Source organism: Nanorana parkeri, unplaced genomic scaffold (assembly GCF_000935625.1).
Source record: "Nanorana parkeri isolate BGI_ZX_2015 unplaced genomic scaffold, ASM93562v1 scaffold74, whole genome shotgun sequence".
Lineage (NCBI taxonomy): Eukaryota > Metazoa > Chordata > Amphibia > Anura > Dicroglossidae > Nanorana > Nanorana parkeri.
This window is the reverse complement of record NW_017306342.1, coordinates 366,214-386,963: the sequence shown is the minus strand read 5'-3', so window position 1 is coordinate 386,963 and position 20,750 is coordinate 366,214. Positions and strand designations below refer to the sequence as shown.

Sequence of the window (20,750 nt, the reverse complement as noted above, 5' to 3'; positions counted from 1 at the left end):
GATATATATATAGATATAGATATAGATATATATATATAATTTTAGTACAAAAAAATAGGTCTCCGAAAAAGGTTATTGAATTTTATTTAATTATGAACTGCATACAAAGAGCCAGCTACATCAGTGCTTGCTCCAGTGAACCCTCAGTGAAAAAAAAATCACAAACCTATGGGTAAGATACAGATTCCATGATAGAACTGAGGTCCCTGCCACAGCATGGTTGCTTTGCTAACCACAGAAACCGCAGACAACCCAAGTAAGCTAATGTCCCTCTGTAAACCTCTAACTAACTGCTATATGTACACTACATCCCATTCCCAATGTGCCACTGATGGATTGTGGGAAACCCCGTATTTCCAGAAAGGGTCCCCATCGGTGCATTCCACTTTGTCTCCTATAATGCAGTGCTTGGTGTCTGAGTTGCCTGCTGCCAGGTCTTAACAGTGTGATATTGAGAGTTTGATATAAATGTAGCCCAATGTAAAAACTGACTTGCAGAAAGTGGATATTTGTGTAGGAGTTTAGGGGCTCCTATAGCTAAAAGATTTATAAGGCACTATTAAATAGGAAATGCAACTCTATCCCACCAGCCACAATGCTTCCTCCTTCTGCAGTGACATAGCCTTAGGCAGAACCACAGTACCCAGCAGCGGGACTAGGTATCTGACACGGCTGAAACAGTTGAATGCCAGTTGTACCCATAGCTCTTCACAAGGGCAAAAATGTAACACACTGCATGCAGGAAAGGTAAGTATCCATACCTGACCTAGTAGAGGGGGGAAAAAACGACTGCCTCCATTAGTCAGATGCACTTGTTACTTCACAGGCAGAGGTAACACGCATTGGGCATGGCTGCCAATTAGATTCAACATTTCATTTGGTAATGTAGGAGAGAAAATAATAGCAGGAAATTCTTAACCTGGCAACATTTCACATTCTACTTTATTTTATTGTTTCATTGCATGGGTAAGGCTGATTGCATAGTGGTATGCATTTACAACAAGCGCTCTATTTGTGTAACCCGCAGAAGCCATACACAGAAAAAATGAGCACAGACATCAGAGCCATGGCTTGTGACAGCAGTATGTTACTATACTCCATTAATCAGATTGTAGAATATACCTCCTAACTCTTTTAGATATATTTTCTTTGGTAGATCATAGCCAGGAACCTTGGTTACTGATGTAACGGCCTGGATATAGCATTACATCTAATAATTTGCTCTTAAAATGATTCACGGTTTTATAACTAATCTTGGGGAAGTGTGTTTCATTTTGTTTTGTTCTCATTTAGATAACAACTGATCCTGCCTAGCAGGCACGCCCTGCTCCCATGCCAGATGTTAGGTGTCTGTCTGGGGCTGCATAGGATTTCAGGAGTGAAAATAACATTGAGATTTTAAGACACATTAGAGCCCATTGGGAGCTTTGATAGATTTGGAAGGAATGGAATGTAAGGAAAAACATAACCAGCATATAAGATGAAGCATGTGTCCTGATACTCTTCTCAGTACTGATTTCTTGCTACATTTTTTTTCTTTTCCAGCTGCCTGTCATTTATTGACCTTAAAGTTAAAGGGCTTGTTGTAATGTATTTTTTTTTTTTTAAATATGCTGTTGAATGCATAATACAATGATATAGAACCCTGGAGATAATCATAAAGTAATACATTTGATGTAAATGTTTAATCTAGACTAGATACATCAGACCTTTATCAGTATATATGTGGATTCCATGGTAGGGTTCTTGTATCATCCATCTGAAACCGCCTAATGACAAGAGCACTGGCCTGGGTGATGTATGGCTTTTACTGTTATCCATGTGCAGTTTAGAACTGAAGGCTGAAGTTGAGTTTATTTCCAGGAGATGTGTAATAATGGCATGGGTAAAGTGAGTGTGGTTTTTAAATAATGGTAATCACCATTATCTCACTTTCTGACAGGGTTTTGTACATTTTCGGGGATGGTAGGTCCTGTATATGCTCACCTTTTGATTGGTATCTGGCAGAGGACGGTTATGAAGGTATATTGAACTTCCATTTTCAGCTGGACCAGATTTACCACTAGTCAGACTCACATTAGTCATTCTTGTATATGCAGCACAGACTAAGAGGTAGCTTTTCCTAGCACAGTAATTGGGCACGCATTTTTTCCCATTGTCGGCAGAAATTATTATTATACAGGATTTATATAGCGCCAACAGTTTGTGCAGCGCCTTACAATATAAGGAAGACATTACAATCACAATACAATTCAAGACAAGATGGTAAGGAGGGCCCTACCCTTGAGGGCTTACATTCTAAAATGCATTTCATATAAGCTTTTTTACAATATTCTGAGCCAGTTTAGGATCAGTAAAACCAGAAAAGGTTGTGTATTAAAGAGGTTGTTCTAGCGAGGCATGTTGCTTTGACCGCTAAAGGTTCTGTGCTACAGGCTGCAGTGATGGAGTTCCATCGCTGACTCTAAGGGCACAGTTGAAATAGTAAAAAGCTACAGTACTGAGGTAGGTTTCAGTGGAAAGGCAGTGATCCTTTTATACCAAACTTTGTAGTAAACATTTAAAAATGAAAAGAAGGATGAGATAAGTGTAGTTTATAAAAAATGCATCTACATGTACCACTTCTGTTGATTCCTAAATGTAGCTACAGAATTTTTATGGTGGGTCTAGGTACCCCATCCAAATTTACATACATAAATAGAGCAACATGCCAGATTTTAATGGTACCACGACAATACTCAATAGAGTTTAATATAATCAATTTTATTACATAATAAAATATTCAATTAAAACATAATTTCCATCGCTGTAATATACACTATATTACCAAAAGTATTGGGACGCCTGCCTTTACACGCACACGAACTTTAATGGTATCCCAGTCTTAGTCCGTAGGGTTCAATATTGAGTTGGATCACCCTTTGCAGCTATAACAGCTTCAACTCTTCTGGGAAGGCGTCCACAAGGTTTAGGAGTGTGTCTATGGGAATGTTTGACCATTCTTCCAGAAGCGCATTTGTGAGGTCAGGTACTGATGTTGGACGAGAAGGCCAGGCTTGCAGTTTCCGCTCTAATTCATCGCAGAAATGTTCTATCGGGTTGAGGTCAGTACTCTGTGCAGGCCAGTAAAGTTCCTCCACGCCAAACTCTCTAATCCATGTCTTTATGGACCTTGCTTTGTGCACTGGTGCGAAGTGGAAGGAAGGGATGCCTTAAGAGTTCCCTTCACTGGAACTAAGGGGCCAAGCCCAACCCCTGAAAAACAACCCCACACCATAATCCCCCTTCCACCAAATTTTACACTTGGCACAATGCAGTCAGGGAAGTACCGTTCTCCTGGCAACTGCCAAACCCAGACACATCCATCGGATTGCCAGACAGAGAAGCGTGATTCGTCACTCCAGAGAACAAGTCTCCACTTCTCTAGAGCCCAGTGGTGGTGTGCTTTACACCACTGCATCCGACGATTTGCATTGCACTTGGTGATGTAAGGCTTGGATGCAGCTGCTCGGCCATGGAAACCCATTCCATGAAGCTCTCTACGCACTGCTGTTGTGCCAATCTGAAGGCCACATGAAGTTTGGAGGTCTGTAGCTATTGACTCTGCAAAAAGTTGGGGACCTCTGCGCACTATGCGCTGACCCCGCTCTGTTATTTTTATGTGGCCTACCGCTAAGTTGCTGTTGTTCCCTGTTGCTCCCACTTTGTTATAATACCACTAACAGATGGCCGTGGAATATTTAGTAGCAAGGAAATTTCACGGAACACCTGAATCCAATGATGGAGGTGTGTCCCAATACTTTTGGTAATATAGTGTATGTTCACAATGTCTCTTACAGGGTCTCTGAAGGCTGATGTCGATTAAACACTGGATCAGCTATATAAGGATCAATATCAGATTCAGCATTATATCCATTACTTTACATGACAGACGTATCAAGAGAGACTACATAAGAGATATTGTGCACACATATTACAGAGGTGGAAACTATGTTTTTAATGCAATATTTGTAATCAAATGGATTAACTCTCTTGAGTATTCTTGGGTAACAATAAAATCCGGCATGTTGCTCTGTTTTTGTGATTCTCAAATGTAAAATTAATATCCCTTCTTGTCTAGACCTTTCTTTTTCCCTGGTGTCAGAGTTTGCTGACAAACTTTATTGTTTTTGATACCAAGCTCAGAATGGGCTATGGGGACTGTGGTTCACGCTGTCTATACTATGTGATACCTATAAATGTCTTCTTGAAAATCACAAAACCCATGTTGAAGCAACCTAAGCTTGATAGGTCCTGAAGGTGTTAGTGGTACATCTTTGACCTGCAGAGTAGACATTTAATTTACCTTTACCAACAACTGGCATCTGTACACAGTGGAGTTGTCTTTTAAATTAAATCACTGATCAGCAATGATGGCTGAGGACTTTAAAAAAAATGAGTCTATATAAAGCAGCTTAACTGCAAGCAGCCTAAGTGCTATTGGGCATGGATGTTAGCTGTTTGTGGAATTGCCAGTTTAAAGTAAACTTTAGACAGAAAATACGAGCAATGAAGTGTAAGCAAGTTCAGGACTCTAAGGTACAGCTGGACATTGTATTATTATTTTCTAACAAACAGGTCATATTTTATATCCAGCACAGTTCTAATAATTCTAAATCATATTGCAATAATCTTTTATGCTTCAGTCCATCCTAGAAGTCAGGATAAATTTATGGCTCTAGAGGTTAGCACTATTCTCTCTGTTTGTTTTTTATATATTAAAATGGATCTCATCTGTCATTTCAAGCAAGTCATTAAACTTGTCCTCTGTGACACTTGACATTTCAAAGACTAATGTATTTCCTTAATAAAATGGTTCATATTGTGTTTGCCAGTCTGCATCTCAAAATGCATTTGTCTTCTTATATTCTTATATATTTTCTGTGTTCCAAAGAAAGAACTTTTATTTGTAGCAGACCAGGAAACTGTTTCATATCTTTGAAAAAAGAAAAAAAAACAACTCCTGCCTGCATTATATCAGTCTCACAAAAAAAATATTCAGTGAAATTGTAAAGCACATCATTTAGGCTTTGTCCCTGAGCAGTCATAAGGCTAAGCAACTCTTGGCTGTGTAATAGTGTTGACAAATGCAGTACGGCTGAAATTCATTTAATTTATCAACTCAATTACAATAGAAAGTCATCCGTGATTTTCTTCTGTGCGATCACTGAAAACCAGGGCTTTGAAATTGATATATAACAGACACAGACATGTGCCAACCTCACACAATATATTGTAATATAATCAAGGATCAGGATTAAACTGGGTGTGTTTGGTCAAGCTAGTCATCTAGACAAAGACTTTTCTTACATTTACTGAGAATAAACTCTTTTAAATCTTCAATTCTTTATATACATGTTTTTTTTTAGATCTTAGATCTTTGAAGGCTTGGCAGCATTTTGTCTTTGTCTTTTTGGCATGTGGATTTAGGTAATGGGCATCAGCTGTGCAGGGCTTAAATCTCCTATAAAAAATTGTGCTAATGTTGCTTTACAGCATCCATAGCAGCAAAGTAAAAATTATAGCAATACAGCAGCTACTGTGGCTCATAGGCTTTGGGTCTTTTAGTGTTAGCGCTTACCTTTTATGCTCTTGTAACATGTAACCATTTAAGCATTATAGCATTGTTGTTAGCAAAACCAAGGGGATGAGACTAGCTGAATACATAGGCGCATATTTGTATTGCATTGGCTGTAATATGCACCAAACATTCACTGCATGTGAATCAATCACTGTAATTAAAACCGTGAACCAGCAAGATTTACCTGCAGAGAATATCACCTTAATCCCATGTTACATAGAACCTTTACCTTTGGAATGGATATTGAGTTTATAGTTGTCCTGGTTAAGGTTGCCACATTTTCAGTGAAACAAAACAGGCCTTTTAAACCTTTTCCTATTAGTGATGTTGGGAACAAGCTATTTTACCATTCATGTCGGCAAAATACTGGCTAGGTGGCAACCCTACTCGCAGTGCGGCATTATTGGTAGCAAGAATAACAGGGAGTAAGCCTAGTGATTGACACTTGTTTAGAGCTGTGTAGAGCTTCTGGTATCAGGAAGCCAGGCAGTGAGTCATTACACGCCCCCAGCTTCCTGATTGGGCGGGAAGCTGGCTCCATGCTCCCTCGTCACTTGGTGACAAAGGAGCATGGAGCCAGCTTCCCGGCCAAACAGACAGCTGGGCGGCGTGCAATGACTCACCGCCTAGCTTCCTGATTGGTTAGGAAGCTATCCAATCAGGAAAACAGGCAACAATGTCATTATCCCCCCCTCCCCCCCGGCTTCCTGATTGGCCAGAAAGCCAATCACCTGGTGACGAGGGAGAATAGAGACGGCTTCCCAGCTAATCAGGAAGCCAGGTGGCAAGTCATTAAGCGCTGCCCGGCTCCCCGGCTAATCAGCAAGCCAGGCAGAGGGAGTCATTACACGCTGGGACTTTTGGTACCGAAAAAAAAATATCAGTACTCGATACCGAGAAAACGGTATCGGTGCATCCCCATTTTTTTATATTACAAATACAAAACTCCTTTTGAATATAATGGACACAGACTAAATAATGTTTCTTTTATGATTTAGATTTGTTTTTTTGAGGAACATGATGTGTGAGAATTTCTCAGTGATTATTTTAACAGAAATATCCAGGAGCTGTTGACCGGCACTGCTGTTTATGTTGAGCTTAGTCCTTTCCTTGCTATCATATGCTGTACAAAATACACACTACTGTTGTCCAGTAAATCAGAGCTAAAAATGTAAAATCTACTTTTGATGCTCCACTGCTCTTCTGGTTGCTACATATTTCTGCTTTGCACTGTTATTAATGAGCCATGTAGAGACTGTTACCGTTGTGCCTTTGTATGACAAAAGCCAAACTCCCACACAGAAGTCATAGAGCCTTCCGATAAATTTCGAGTGGGTCCAGATCAGATGTTAGTAAACAACCTTGTTTGGTCTGCTCAATTCTCATGTAACCAATTATAATGTTTTTTTGTATTATCCGTAAACTGTCATTGTCCACTTTTAAATTACTGCATAGGTTACAAAGGTTGAAGCTCAAAAAGGTTGATTTAATGTGAAACCTGTGTCAAGGTTGTGGCTGAAAGGAGCTAAATCAACTAACATCAACATTTACAAAATGGTTTACAATCCAACTGGCAAATTAAGAAGAAGTTTGGAAAAATTTAGACATTCCAGGGCATATTTTTGCATTTTCTTTTAATTCTTTTTTTTCTATTCACTCACTTAAATAGGTGTTATTACTGCATAGGTTAGATGACACCAGGGATTTCCTTCTGACTGATAGCTTGTACCCTGTTCCAGTCCAGGTCTCTAACACTCAGAGCTGGTGTGTGACAGCAGGCTTCACCTCACACTTCACCAATCCACAGTTCTCCGACCTTCTGGCTTTGAGAAATCCAGGGAGTAGCAAGAAACGGCCTTATATTCTTAAAAGATTTGAAGGCGTAAGCATTACACAAGTTTGCATTTCAATTGCTAGGAATTTCCATGTGGAAATGATTAACTATGAAAGTGTGAAGACCTCATTGGCACGGCTATTCACTGCTATAACGGAAACCTGAGCTCTTTTAAATGGGAAAAATATACCACGCTTCTAAGTAAGCTTTATTTTTCTATGAATGCTCAGGAAAACATATGGGCACATGTTATACAGTACTGGGCACAATTTCTCGGTATTTACTTATGTAGACAGAAACTGACATACTTTTTTTGGTTAGGTAAAATTTTAATTTTATCAATAGATAGTAATGCAGATCTGGCTAGTTTGTTATTCAGATTTCTCTTGTGGGTATGGAGTCAATTTATGAAACTATGATGAACACACTTTAACACACTAAGTGGTGTATTTATAAAACATTTACAGAGCTGTTAGCTCTGCAAAACATCTGACTTTTACATTTTCACCCCATTATGGCCACTAGCCAAGGAGCATAGAATTTTCCAGTGTTTTATAAATGCACCCAATAGTGTGTGTCTGCACTGCTCCATTACTGCAATCAAATGATGTTCTAATGAAAACTGCCTTTTTTTTGGAACAGTAAGCCAACCCCTATTAATAATGTGCTGATGCTGTGACACCTGAAAGCCCCACCCCTTTTCCTTGAAACCCTACTCCCATTTTTGCCGCAGCATGATGGTGGGTACAAAAGTGGAAATATCCAACCCATCAAAACATTTATATGGGACAGTTGTAGGCAACATCTCAAGGTAAGTTTAAGGAATGAGACAGAAGCAGCATTTTTATTTTTCTTAGACTAGAGGTTCATTTCTATTCACAGCATATTAAATGCAGTAGGGATTGCTGTTGGCATATTATCAGGTAACTATTGTATCCTGATGTGTTTACTTGATATAACAGATGTACATTCCAACTTGGAACAGTTACAAACAAAAATACTATCCAAAAATTCCAGGAGAGTGAAATTATTAGCCTTTAGAAATTATATCCATATATCAATAAGCTGCTGCAGGTGTGACGTACAAGCCCCTGGAGGTGTCCATACATACCTGTAGCATCCCTGCAGTTATGGCCGGACTGCTGGGTTATATGTCTCTTTATTTCCTTGTTCTAAGTATTACTAAAGTTTACTTGGGGACTGTGGAAAGCTGGAGTCTGTGTATGTTTCAACACAAAGGGCCTCCAGTATCATAAGTTATTTCCATTGTTAATTTTGTATGTTTTGATACAAAGGTATTTCTATTTTTGTCTTCCATTAATGAAGATGCTGGGACAGACTAAGATCAATAATAGAAGCATTTAATATATAATATTTTGACAGGAGCACTGGTTGCCAGATGTGGTAAATGATGCTGTTTTTCAGAGGAGAGATTCCTAAAAACTAAGAACAGCAGCACAATGAAGGAGTCTAAAGGACAGGTGGGGTTGGTCCACAAATGGAAGACGCTTTACCCAGTCAAACTTCCTATGCAAGCCATTACTTCTGTGCCACCATTTGAGGACATGCTGGGAGTGTGTGTCCAGGTCTGTCTCTGCCTTGAACGAGAGGAGGCCATATCAAACCATCTTCTGGTTTAGTTAACAGGGCATGTGTTGAAATTTGGAGCTCATTCAGCAGGAATTGGCTGAAATTTGAAGTGTATGGCCAGCTTTAGTCTGCGTTCATACAGATTGAAAGTCTAACCTTAGAGAACTAGTCCAACAGAAAGGCTAGGACTTGAACAGCTTTGTCTAGCTGAGCGGCAAAGAGCTGGGTGACATGTAGCCAAGAGGCTAAAAAAAAAAAAATATTTCTGTCTCGTGCTCAATAACGCTTGCAGAGATAAGTCTTTTGTTATGATGCTTTGTAAACAAATATATAGGGGCTGGATACTTAAAATTCTCTTCGGGCAAGTGGGCCTTAAAATCTTTGTTTTATGTTGGATCCTTCACTCTATATACATTGGGGTGGGGGGGATTTATCAAAACTGGAGCAGACACAATCTGGAGCAGTTGCCCATGGCAACCAACCAGCATCTCTCGTTAGTTTGCTCAGGTAAGATTGAAAATGAGACAGAGAAGCTGATTGGTTGCAGTGCAAATCTGCTTGAGTTTTGATAAATTCCCCCCATTACATATATATAGATATCTATATATATAGAGATCTGTGTATAGATATAGATATATATATATATATAGAGAGAGAGAGATCTCTCGTATATATTATGTATTGATTATATTGCACACACATACAAACTGCTGTGCACTTATTATCTTGCTTGGCCCCATCTTTTAAATGTCAACTGCACAGAAATTAATGAACTAATCTTTACATCATATTTGCTCTCAGCTATATCTACAGCTGAGCCACGTGTATGTGACCATGCACTTACACTTGCCTTTGTTTTCCTCTTTGTGTGAGTCAGTTGTGTTACCATTCTGTTTCAGCAGTCTGCAGCTGAGTCTTAATTTTCAAGCATGTTGGCTCGACAAAAGACGTGCGACCGTACAGTAAAAACGGTCGCACGTCTTAGTTCACACTGCTCGATTCTCGTACGATCGCGGGATTTCGCCCGATTCTCGTACGAGAATCGAGCAGTGTATGGGCACCTTTATATTTGCAGCTTGCAGAAGAGGCAATAAAGGCGAATGTACAGTAAAATTCTTCTTTATTTCAGATTAGAGGAAAATCAAGTCTTTTCATGTGTCAGTGTAATCAGTGAGTCCAGATAACATGTGGCATTGGGTATTTAGCCCACTTTTATCTGCCAGACAAAGCACTGTGAAGATTCATATGTATACTCTGCCTTTTAATACCTTAATACCAGATGGATTATAGCACAAAATAAATAAAATGTTTAGGCAACATGAAAGAATTGTGCTCTACCAAAAAAAACTGTTGTCAAATAATTATTTCCAAAAGAGATGCCTTGTTCTTTGTGGTACAGCTGATAAAAGGCAAGCATTGAAATGTACTAATTCCATGCATGTGTCTCCAAAGGTACCTACGCACCAGAAATCCCCCTAAACGAGCACTGGAAATACACTGTTCTTTTTCATGCCCCACTACGTTATCGGCGAATGCAGAATGCTTTTGTAAAGAAACCTTTAATTGCTGGAAAAAGTAACAGCCCCAATAATTATGCAATTATAAAATGAAATGTGCTTTCATCGAGAGACATGCAGCTACTGAGGGAAGCTGTGCTATCCTTAAAAATAAATAAATCAATCAATCTCAAGGGTTTCAGGGATTGATGGGGAACAGGCATGCATGGGTGTTGCCTGATTAGCTGTGACGTTTCACAAAGGAACAAAGACCCTCCATGCACATCATACCTTCTGTTGGAATGTGCATAACTAGTGCTATATAGCCTGTGTATCTTATATTAAAAAATGCATTATTAGGTTTTATATAGCTGTTTTATTGTAACATTAGTACTCAGCACTTCTTCATGCAGTTAAATCTTGTAGCTCACTTATGTTTTAAAGTGTCCCTAACACTAAAACACCCCCTAACTTTCCCCTTCCTAAATCCATAACATGTCACCTTTCACCTACATTTAACCCTAAATCTATGCCTTAACAGTGAACCCCTAACACTGAACCTGACCCTTAATTTTTAACTTTAGTTTTTAAGAATTTAAAATTCGCGAGCAGAAAGATTCTTTTTTAATATATTATTGCAGGAGAGACATACAATTTTCTTAGCTTCTCTTCACTGATTCTTTCTTTACACTGTGCACTGAGCTATGGATCCACAGCTCTGTAGTCCCAGCACCTGCAGGTTGTCTTGAATTTTTAACTCCCGTGTGCATGCACAGGAGTTACATCAACCCAGGCTAGCCAATCAAAACAGCTGAAAATCTCAAACCTAAAGAAGCCAATGAGGGGTCCGTGCTGGCTTGGGGGAGGATTTCAGTTGTTGGGAGCTCACGGATGTCGCTGAGGTGAGTATAGCTCCACTTTAAACGTAGCTCTAAAGTAAGCAATTTAACTCCCTGCATCTTAATACTTTACCCCCTCTGCCCCATCCTACCTTTCCGCAAACACTTAACATTTAAATTCCCATCCTAAGATCTAATCCTATAGCACAAACTGAACTGCCCTGCATCAGGAGAAGCCACACTAAATTCTCATAGCTTTACAGAAGAATTTTGCACCATAGGTGCAAGAGCTGTAAATGCCAATTACTACTGACACACTATTATGTGAGAGGTGTATTCAACGTAAATCGTTATTTAAAATAAAGGAACATTATCAGATGCTGCTATTAAGCATTTCACTGCTTGTGATATAAAGTATACAGTATAATGCCCATGAATTAACTATTACCCCAAGACTTTTATATTCTACTGTCCCATTCATGACCTTATGATCAAGTAGCCAATGCGCATGCTGGCTGTCTTTTTTGGGTGATTTGCAGTTTAAGCGATGATTGGTTGGGTGGGACGGGTACATAAAGGAGGTTCAACTCAGAAACAAGGTTCAATTCACAAGCTTGAGCAAGCTTAAGGATCTCTGATTTAGCCATGTGACTGTAATGTTCAAATCTCATTGGCAGAAAATAACAGTGTGTTAGCTTTGTGAATTGGGCTACCAGAAAAGGTGCCAAAAGTCTGAGTTCTTCTAGCAATGCAAGGGTTCAACCATAACTCTGCTTACAGTGTATCTATAGCCAAAAAATGTTTTTTTGGATAGAAAAGGTAGAGGCCAAAATCACTGTTTTTTGGGGGTTTCTTTGCTGCCTGTATACCATTGGCGAAATTGCCTTTCACTTCCTATCTCAGGGATGCACCATGATTATAGAGGACATTTCCCTTCTTAGACTGTTGTTTGCATTGAAACATTTCCCCTCACCTTTTGGTCTGGGGGCAATGCTAACATTTTGGATTTCTTGGTGGCATTGTTGGGCATAAATAGAGGGGAGAATCTCAATGGGGACACAGAGGGCAGTGATACTTGACAGCGGGTTTAGCCATTAACTTTAAAACAATGTTTGCAAAACTTAATAGAATTGTCTTTTTACAGTATTTCTTCTGCTTTAGCTCTGACTGCACACAGAGATTCAGATTTTACCCTGTTCTGTTTGAAGCTGATGTCTTTGTGATAGCATTGCATTTTTCCGCTAGAGGGGGAATGGACAGGCATTAGGGCAGAACACCTAGCTGGCCTGCTGAGATTGAGAGGACCCTGCATGCACTTCCCTATAGCAAGTTATAGTTCACACTTTCAGTGCGGTGCTTAATATTCAAGCTGGCCTCCAGCCTTACCTTTATTTCCCACACTTGTAGCAAGTCAGGCTGAAATTGATTACTCTCAATTCGCTGTAAACTTCCATCTCCACAATATAAACTTTTAAAGCAGCTATCTTGACCCCACCTTCATTTCATGTCTAAACTTATCGCCATAATAAATCAATAACTTCTCCCCCTCAGCCATACTTAGTCCCCCTCTCACAGCAATTAGCTTTCTCTGCTATCAAGTTATTCCCAAGCTGTATGTGAAAGAACACATACCCGGATTTCCTTTTAGATGTGTCTGTGTTTGCAACCAGTTAACCAATCAGCAAGCTAAAGTCTGTATCACTGGGTGACCAGCAAGGAGAAGCTGGCACATCTAAAGGGATCCTTGGGATGTGTACAATTCTTTTAAAAAAGATCTGAGGTAGAAAGCTGTGATGTTTACTGGAGCCTGCCGGCCCTCCCATCAAAGGACAGCACACAGACCCAGTGATACCATACATCAATACAAGTATTTTTTGAAAAACAAAATTATTTGGGGGGGGGGGAGTGAAGGGAAGGTATTTTGATGCATATGCTTCACTTTAGTTTTAAGTTAGACAAGTAAACGAGAAAATGAACTGCCTAACAAGTATTATGCTTTAGGATTGTCCCAACACAGCTTACCATTGTGTATCATATCATCTTTGATATTAATAACCAGAGAACCTGGAAATAATATAAAAATAATGAAGGTGTTTTGAGACTACCAAAAAATACTGCATATTGTTTTTTTGTAAAGCCTGGCTATCTACTTTAATATTCTTATCTTGCCAAGAAAACACAATAGATGGTTGCAATAAAGCAGTTTTCTTAAGGCTTGTCATGAGTCAACATCGACTTAACGGCGCCGGGCAGAAGTACATTATTTCTCATAATATGCAAGTTTTAATTCTGAAGCAGCTTCTTCACAGACTAGCCCAACTAATCACAAGATAACCAGATTGCGGGGATGTGCAGTTATTACAGTGTGATAATTTTTGCACACTTGTGAAAAGGGCCAAGTTTTCTTTAAAATAAAAATCCTGAACTGATGGACCATGTCACCGAGGTCTTTCTGAAAATAAAGCTTTCTTTCTGGCTGGCTTGCTGATGCCTTAACCTCATGTAAATCAGTTTATTCTTTTCTGACTTTCATTTGCTGCAAGCTTGTCCATGGTGGAGGGTTGGAGGCCAGATGCAACTGGCTATCATATTAAAAAAAAAGGCTGGCAAGGGCAGCCCACATGTTTTTGTCATAAGGGGTATAGTTTACAGCTGAACTCCTGACAAGCATCAAAATGAACAAGTAAACAAATGTAAGGGATCAGTTTTACCTATCAAATGATTTGTAGCCAAATTGCTGACCTGACTTTTGACTGAAGTAAATAAGTACAGCTAGGTTCCCTGAATGTAATTGGACACTGAAAGTCAGCAACAGAGCGATTAAATCATCCCTCTGCTCACTCGCACATGTAGTACGCACATGTGTAATACATTGCATTTAATTAGTAACTGGTCCTAGCCCTCCATCTCGAATTCTGAGTTCTACTGTACTGGGGAAAAAAGAAACTAAAGAAACTGATATCCATTCAAATATATTATAACGCTCTTAATTTCTAACACCTGTTTGGAGTTCACCTTTGAAGTAGAGTATATTTAAAGCAAAAACATTTTTTTTTTCCATTTTGGATAGAGTAGGGAGGGGATTAAGCGATCTGTGGGGATTTCCCTTCTTCCTGTCCTCTGGGCACAGGAAGGGATAGGAAATCTTTCCAAAGTAGGAAAATGCCCTCTTAGCTCTCCCCAGAAAAAGTGACCTTTTTGGAGGATTCCCCACCCTATTCCTGTTCCAGTGACAACTCAGAGTTTTGGTTTTCTCTTTTTTATGGTCTCGGAGACATCGGCCATCTGGACATATAGGGAGGATGAATCTTCCCAGTATATACAGCAAAACAAAAAAAAGTTTTGCTAGGGGCTCTGGCCCCTTACCACTCTGTAATAAACTTTAAATAATACATTTAGGCTTTATGTACTCTATAATGGTTCACATGTATCTGCTTACTGAGCACTGTGCAAGAGAGGAGCAACCAATCTGGAATTTGACCACAATCACTGTAATTTCTGTGCTTCCAAAATTGTGATTTGCTGCTTAATGACCATTAACAAAAATGGTTTGTTAAAGTCCATTTAATTTTTTCCCTCTAAATATGTTAAATTTCACAAGAGTGACATACTGGTCTCTAGACATAAATCCTATATAATGATGGCATAATTTGTCTGCATATATAATCTGAGATATCTCATGGATATTCATGTCACTTGTACACTCAAGCATTTTTCAGATGCGTGCGTGCAGTGTTTTTTTTTCTTTGTAGTGTGCTTGTTGTCTTTGTAATCTTGCTGTTGCACTTGGACCTGTACGGGTACTTTTTTAATTTTTGTATTTTTTATATAGACCACCCAGTACTCCCTTGGTTATTATAATCAGTATCCTTTCTGTTACACACTTCAACCAGACAAAGGATCATTGTGGTCGTGGCCAGTGCCTCTGCACACAGACAGACAAGCCTGTGATTACAAATGGTTAAAGATTGTGGCGGTGTCTGGGGAATGTTTGCAGTAGTAGACATGGGCTGCTGCTTTACCTATGCTTGTGCTGTATCATGTATCAGCAGCAGATGCAATGTGACAGATTTCCCATTGGAAGAGCCTGGTGTTTTCACTCAGCAGAAAAAGATTTGGATAGATGTTTACTTACTGCTAAGATTCACTCCATCTGTCCTGCATTTAATGGTACCTGTCTGTCCACTAGAGACTTAGGGGCTCCTTGCCAACTTCCTAATTTAGCTCTGGGTAATTTGTCATTTTATGCTTTATATCACAGCCCTATGTTTGAACACACAGATAAGACCGAAAAGCTTTTCTCATCAATCAATCCTACTTTCAAAAAGAGAGCAGCATTGATTGCTCATTTAGCTTTTCTTTTTTGGTAATTTGCCATTTGTGCTTTTTTTTTTTTTTTTCTTTACAGAGAGAATGTGTTCATGAATGCGCAAATAGGATTAACCTGTAAGATTATGCTGTGGATTTTTGTACTGGGAGGTATATACATAATGGCTAGGGCTCACATAGGAGCCTATACTTCACTGCTCTCATGCTCTCAAGTACATCAGTCGTGCTTCATGTAGCCAAAGAGCCTGGCTGCATAATTACATAATGTATGTGTAGCGTGTGTTCAGTATAACCGCAAAACGCATACTGTGGAATTGTAGAACCTTTTAATCTGGACACATTACATTGTATGAGTTTCCATTCAATGTGATAATAACACCTTTTTCCTGTATTATTCATGAATCTGAAAACATGCTGCTCATTATGTGTTGTAGTTGGAGTGCAACGAAGTCTTGTGTTAAAATGGCTGAATAATCACATCATAATTTCTATATTCTTTGCAAGAAACACTGTTACAAATTGAGTGTACATAGCATAAATAGACCATAAACATTATGTGAACCTTAGTTACTTGAACTAAGCATTGTTTAATAAAATAGACTCAAAGGGTATTTGCATTTGGCCACCAACTCAAGAAACGCACATAAATCGTGATTGCCTTCATTGTTTGTATCGTTTTCACTCAGTTCGAAGTAAGGTGCCTTGTTTAATGTGCATATCGGGGCAAAACAAAATATAAACATATGCAGTACATCTCTGTAATATGTGCACATTTCCCCAGGGTTTATCTCTTTTCAAACCCTGCAAATATGGAAAATACCTGTTAATCTGCCAGAAAGGCACTTGGCTCTTAAGGTCTAATCACACAGCAGTTTTGTAGAGTGTAGTCAGCCCTGTCAGTTGTATTTTGCTAAACTACTCAATCCCTACCACTCTCCATCTCTACAACATAGATGTTAATTGTTACTTAGTCAGTCCAAGATAAGAACTAGGAGGGTTAAAGTGACACCAAACTCAGTAGTTAAATCTTACAAATGCTTTCAGGTATCTTTATATATTAACAAAAATGTATCTTATTTGTGTATCACTCGGCTGTAGATCCTCAAATCATCTCTGAATTGGTGCCGACACTGTCCTTCCTTCTGGAGGGTGGCTACTTTTGTTCCCCATGGTCCCAGTGTGTTGTAAAGTAGCCACCGCTCCAAGCTTGCTCCCGTGATGGACTACAATCTCAATACAAATTAGTAAACTAAACACGAGATTATAGTCTATCACAGGAGTAAGCTTGGACATCACACACGGGGACCATGGGGAACCTTAATGTAGCCCCCTTGGACAGTGTCAGTGGTGCTGACACTGTCCAGAAGGAAGGACAGTGTCAGCACCAATTCAGAGATGATTTGAGGATCTACAGCTGAGTGATACACAAATAAGATACATTTTTTTAATAGTTAAGATACTTGAATTAATTTTTATGATTTAACTACTGAGTTTAGTTTCACTTTCATTAGACTCCTTGAGATAACAAGGGAAGTGTACGGTGGATAAAAGTCAGTTTTACATCAAGATCAAAATGTCCCTTTTTGTACTTATCGAACAGATATAACAAAACTATTTCACTGGTATGTTTAGCTGACCAAAAGGTAGCAAATAAAATAATTGAATTGTTAGGGTTTACATACCCTTTAAAGAAAACATGTCGTGAAAGATGCATGCAGACCACTATAGCCATCTACCTCTGAAAGTGCTAGTTGTTTGGCTGTCATGCTGAAGCATTCAAAATTAAAACCTTAGCTGGATTTCTGGCAGATCAGCAGGTATTTTCCTGTACGTTTAGCATTTTTAAAGAGACAAAAAATGATGAAATATGCATGTATACTTTTAAAAAAAATCTGTTCTGGTCACTATAGTTCCCCTCAGAGAAAAATAATCTAATTGATTCTCTCTGGCTGGGTCGCTGTCCTCTGGTTCACAGGAACTGTTTAAGTTGGTGCCAGAAGACAGAGGTTGCAGTTAGTACATTGCAGCCACCTTCTCTACTCTCTGGTGATTATGATGTGAAATTGTGATAGCAATAAAGTTAAGTTAAAAAAAAAGGGTTTTAAGAAATAAATTTAAAAAACGTACGAAAGACCCTCCTCCCCCATGCACTTACATGCACACACCTAGGAGGCATGTTCATACATAACAATCAGGTAACAAATAGTATTGTGCTCTCTGGATAGAGAGGAATCATTCTAGAACCATTATTTACAGTTAACTATAAACTGTATATTATATACACTAGGTGGGTTTTTTACCTTTGGCTTACTTTGAGTTTCATAATTTTGTTTGCCATTTTTGGGGTGCTCACAGTTTTAAAAGTTAGACATATTTGGTAGCTATTTACTTCATACAGTCTTTTATCATGATAACCTATTTCTAGCAATTCATTAATCGAGATATGCATATATTTATATTGCTCTATTTCCATTAGCATCCTTGTAGTTATTTGCATTAAAAATATCAAAGTGCGGTCCGTGCGAAGGAGTCAGGGGGCTTAGCTTTACCTGATCTGATAATGGAGAAAAGAAAAGCATGAAAAAAGGAAATGATTCCTGTTTCTCCAATCTGTTACATGGCTGACACACTTGAAAGGTCATTGTTAGAGATACTAAGAGCAACATAGCTATCCAGTGGGAAAAGGAATTTACAAGAAATCGATCAAGTGACTGTAAGCTCCACCAGGGTATAGACTAATGTCAATGAATAGACATTATCTGTATAGCGCTGTGTGATATGGTGGTCCTTTATTGTAGTTGTTTCCTGACAAAATAGCTCCCTAGTTGAAGGCTTGAAAATACACCTGCGTCTCTGAGAGCCGTGTAGAATTGTGTGCCTATGCCATCTAATGTGTAACAGTCGGTGTTCTAAAGAGTAAACAAATGACTCTGATTCGCTGTGATCATCCAGTCAATTATATATGCTGCTTCTTGCCAAAGTCACAAATAATGACAGCAAGAAAAAAAAATATCATAAAAGCTAACGATGTTGGGAATATAGACCTGCATTTGCTGCCTTGTGCTGCCAGCATGGGGAGTCTTTTAATGGGCTTTGTGTACACACATGTAGCAGAAGTGATTCTGTAAATCTGTGTGTCCCTCTATTGGGTATACTGTGGATAGATTTTGTGAATCACTATTTATCTGATTACAGTTCACTTATTTTAACTTTTATTTTCCTCTTATTCTTTATTAAATAGACAGTGCAATAATTTACAACAAAATAAAGTTTCCCATAGCAACCAGATATTCAATCAGTTGCATATAAAAAGGTTTTGTATGCTTTGCAGCATCTCTTTTGTTTATGTTGACATTTTAGGTATCTGTGAATGCATGAAAATGTGTCTTTGCTCATGAATTATTCTGGTAACTTTCGCTTATCCTAAATAGTGAAAGATTGACTGATACTGTGGCAAGGGCAGATTTTTTTTATGAATTTGGGAACAATTTATAATGTATTCTTTCTGTGGAAGAATCTTGGGAGGTATGGTAGTTCTTTTTCTGTTCTTCTAAGGTTGTTTTCCATATTCTGACTTTGGTTAGTCCAAGAAAACGGGGACTGGTACACTGGGATCAATGGTGTGCAAATTCTGAGTTCCCAAACCTGTGATATACCACCTTCAAAGTCCAGTTGCTCATCCTTTAGGACCTGTGATCTTGTTCCACTTATCCCTGAGTTTTCAGATTTCCCTGTAGACTTTATTGGGGTTGGCTCCTGTAGAGAAGACTCAGGAGCTGACTGACGGGCCCCGTAAGTCGTTGATTTGGAAGTAGCAGACTGGACCACCCAGGAACACAGATGGTTATAACACACTTGGCAATTCCTATGCTTTTAAATGGAGTACAGCCTTAATACCCCACATGTATCTGTTTGAATTGAATATTATTTAATAATATTTATCATTACTTTTTCCACATTTCTCATTATGTTTCTCAGGTCATTCCTGGTGACCCATTTTGGGTACCCACCACAGAGGAGGAATACTTACACTTTGGAGAAAAGGCAGATTCTGAAAACCAGGCCAGGAAGTACATGAATTCTGTGAGGAAACGTAAAGGCCTGTATGTGGTAGAGAAGATTGTGGAACATGCCGAGAAGCAGAGAACTCTGAGCAAGAACAAATAACTATTTTCAGCTCCTTCATTTCTTTCTAGAATCATTATGGCAAATGTGCTGCCGGTTAGGTTTTCAGAGACATATGAAGTGGATTTTAATAAATGTAACTGATGAGAAAATTGACTCCTGGTGTTCCATTTCCCTAAATAACTCTTGTGAATTCTTTGTGTAGGCTGCTTCTTGCGGCAGTATTAGAAGGCTTCTGAGACTGCAAGACCAAAACAGATTCTCTTGAGTTAGACTACTAACAATTTTTGCGGTATTATTAAATATTGCGTCTATAAAAGCATTCTCTGAGCCTGGCTAGACAACGTGTGTATTATTACATATTAGGGATATATATCGGGTAATGTGATTAGATTTTCACCAAACATTCACTGCAGGTGAATGTTTCTGGTGCATGGTAATTTGTTTGCAGAGACTGATTCACCTTCAGTGAATGTTTGGTGAATGTTACATTTACTGCTTTATCAATATACCTCATTGTGTCTTTAACAGCATTCTTTGGGTGGAATTATTGACAATATATGTGTATTATTGCATTCTGTGTCTATAAAGGCATTCTCTAAGTCAGGTTACTGACAATATACAGTATGTGCATTATTACATATTGTGTCTATACCGAACTTCTCTATGCAAGGCTACCAGCAATATACACTACATTGCCAAAAGTATTCGGACACCCCTCCAAATCATTGGATTCAGGTGTTCCATGAAATTTCCTTGCTACTAAATATTCCACGGTCACCTGTTAGTGGTATGATAACAAAGTGGAAGCAACTGGGAACAACAGCAACTCAACCACCAAGTGGTAGGCCAGGTAAAAATGACAGAGCAGGGTCAGTGTATGCTAAAGCGCACAGTGCGCAGAAGAAACCAACTGT

General features: G+C 38.9%; 1 protein-coding gene across 1 annotated transcript in view; it reads left to right on the top strand.

Annotated features, from left to right (window-relative positions):
- Positions 1–20,080, top strand: part of EFL1 (elongation factor like GTPase 1) — a 266,637-nt gene extending 246,557 nt beyond the window's left edge. Inside the window, exon 20 of the mRNA XM_018576711.1 lies at positions 19,687–20,080. Coding sequence (XP_018432213.1) covers positions 19,687–19,875 — 189 coding nt within the window. The 3' untranslated portion in view covers positions 19,876–20,080. The remainder of the gene's footprint in view (positions 1–19,686) is intronic.
- Positions 20,081–20,750: the final 670 nt, after the last annotated feature.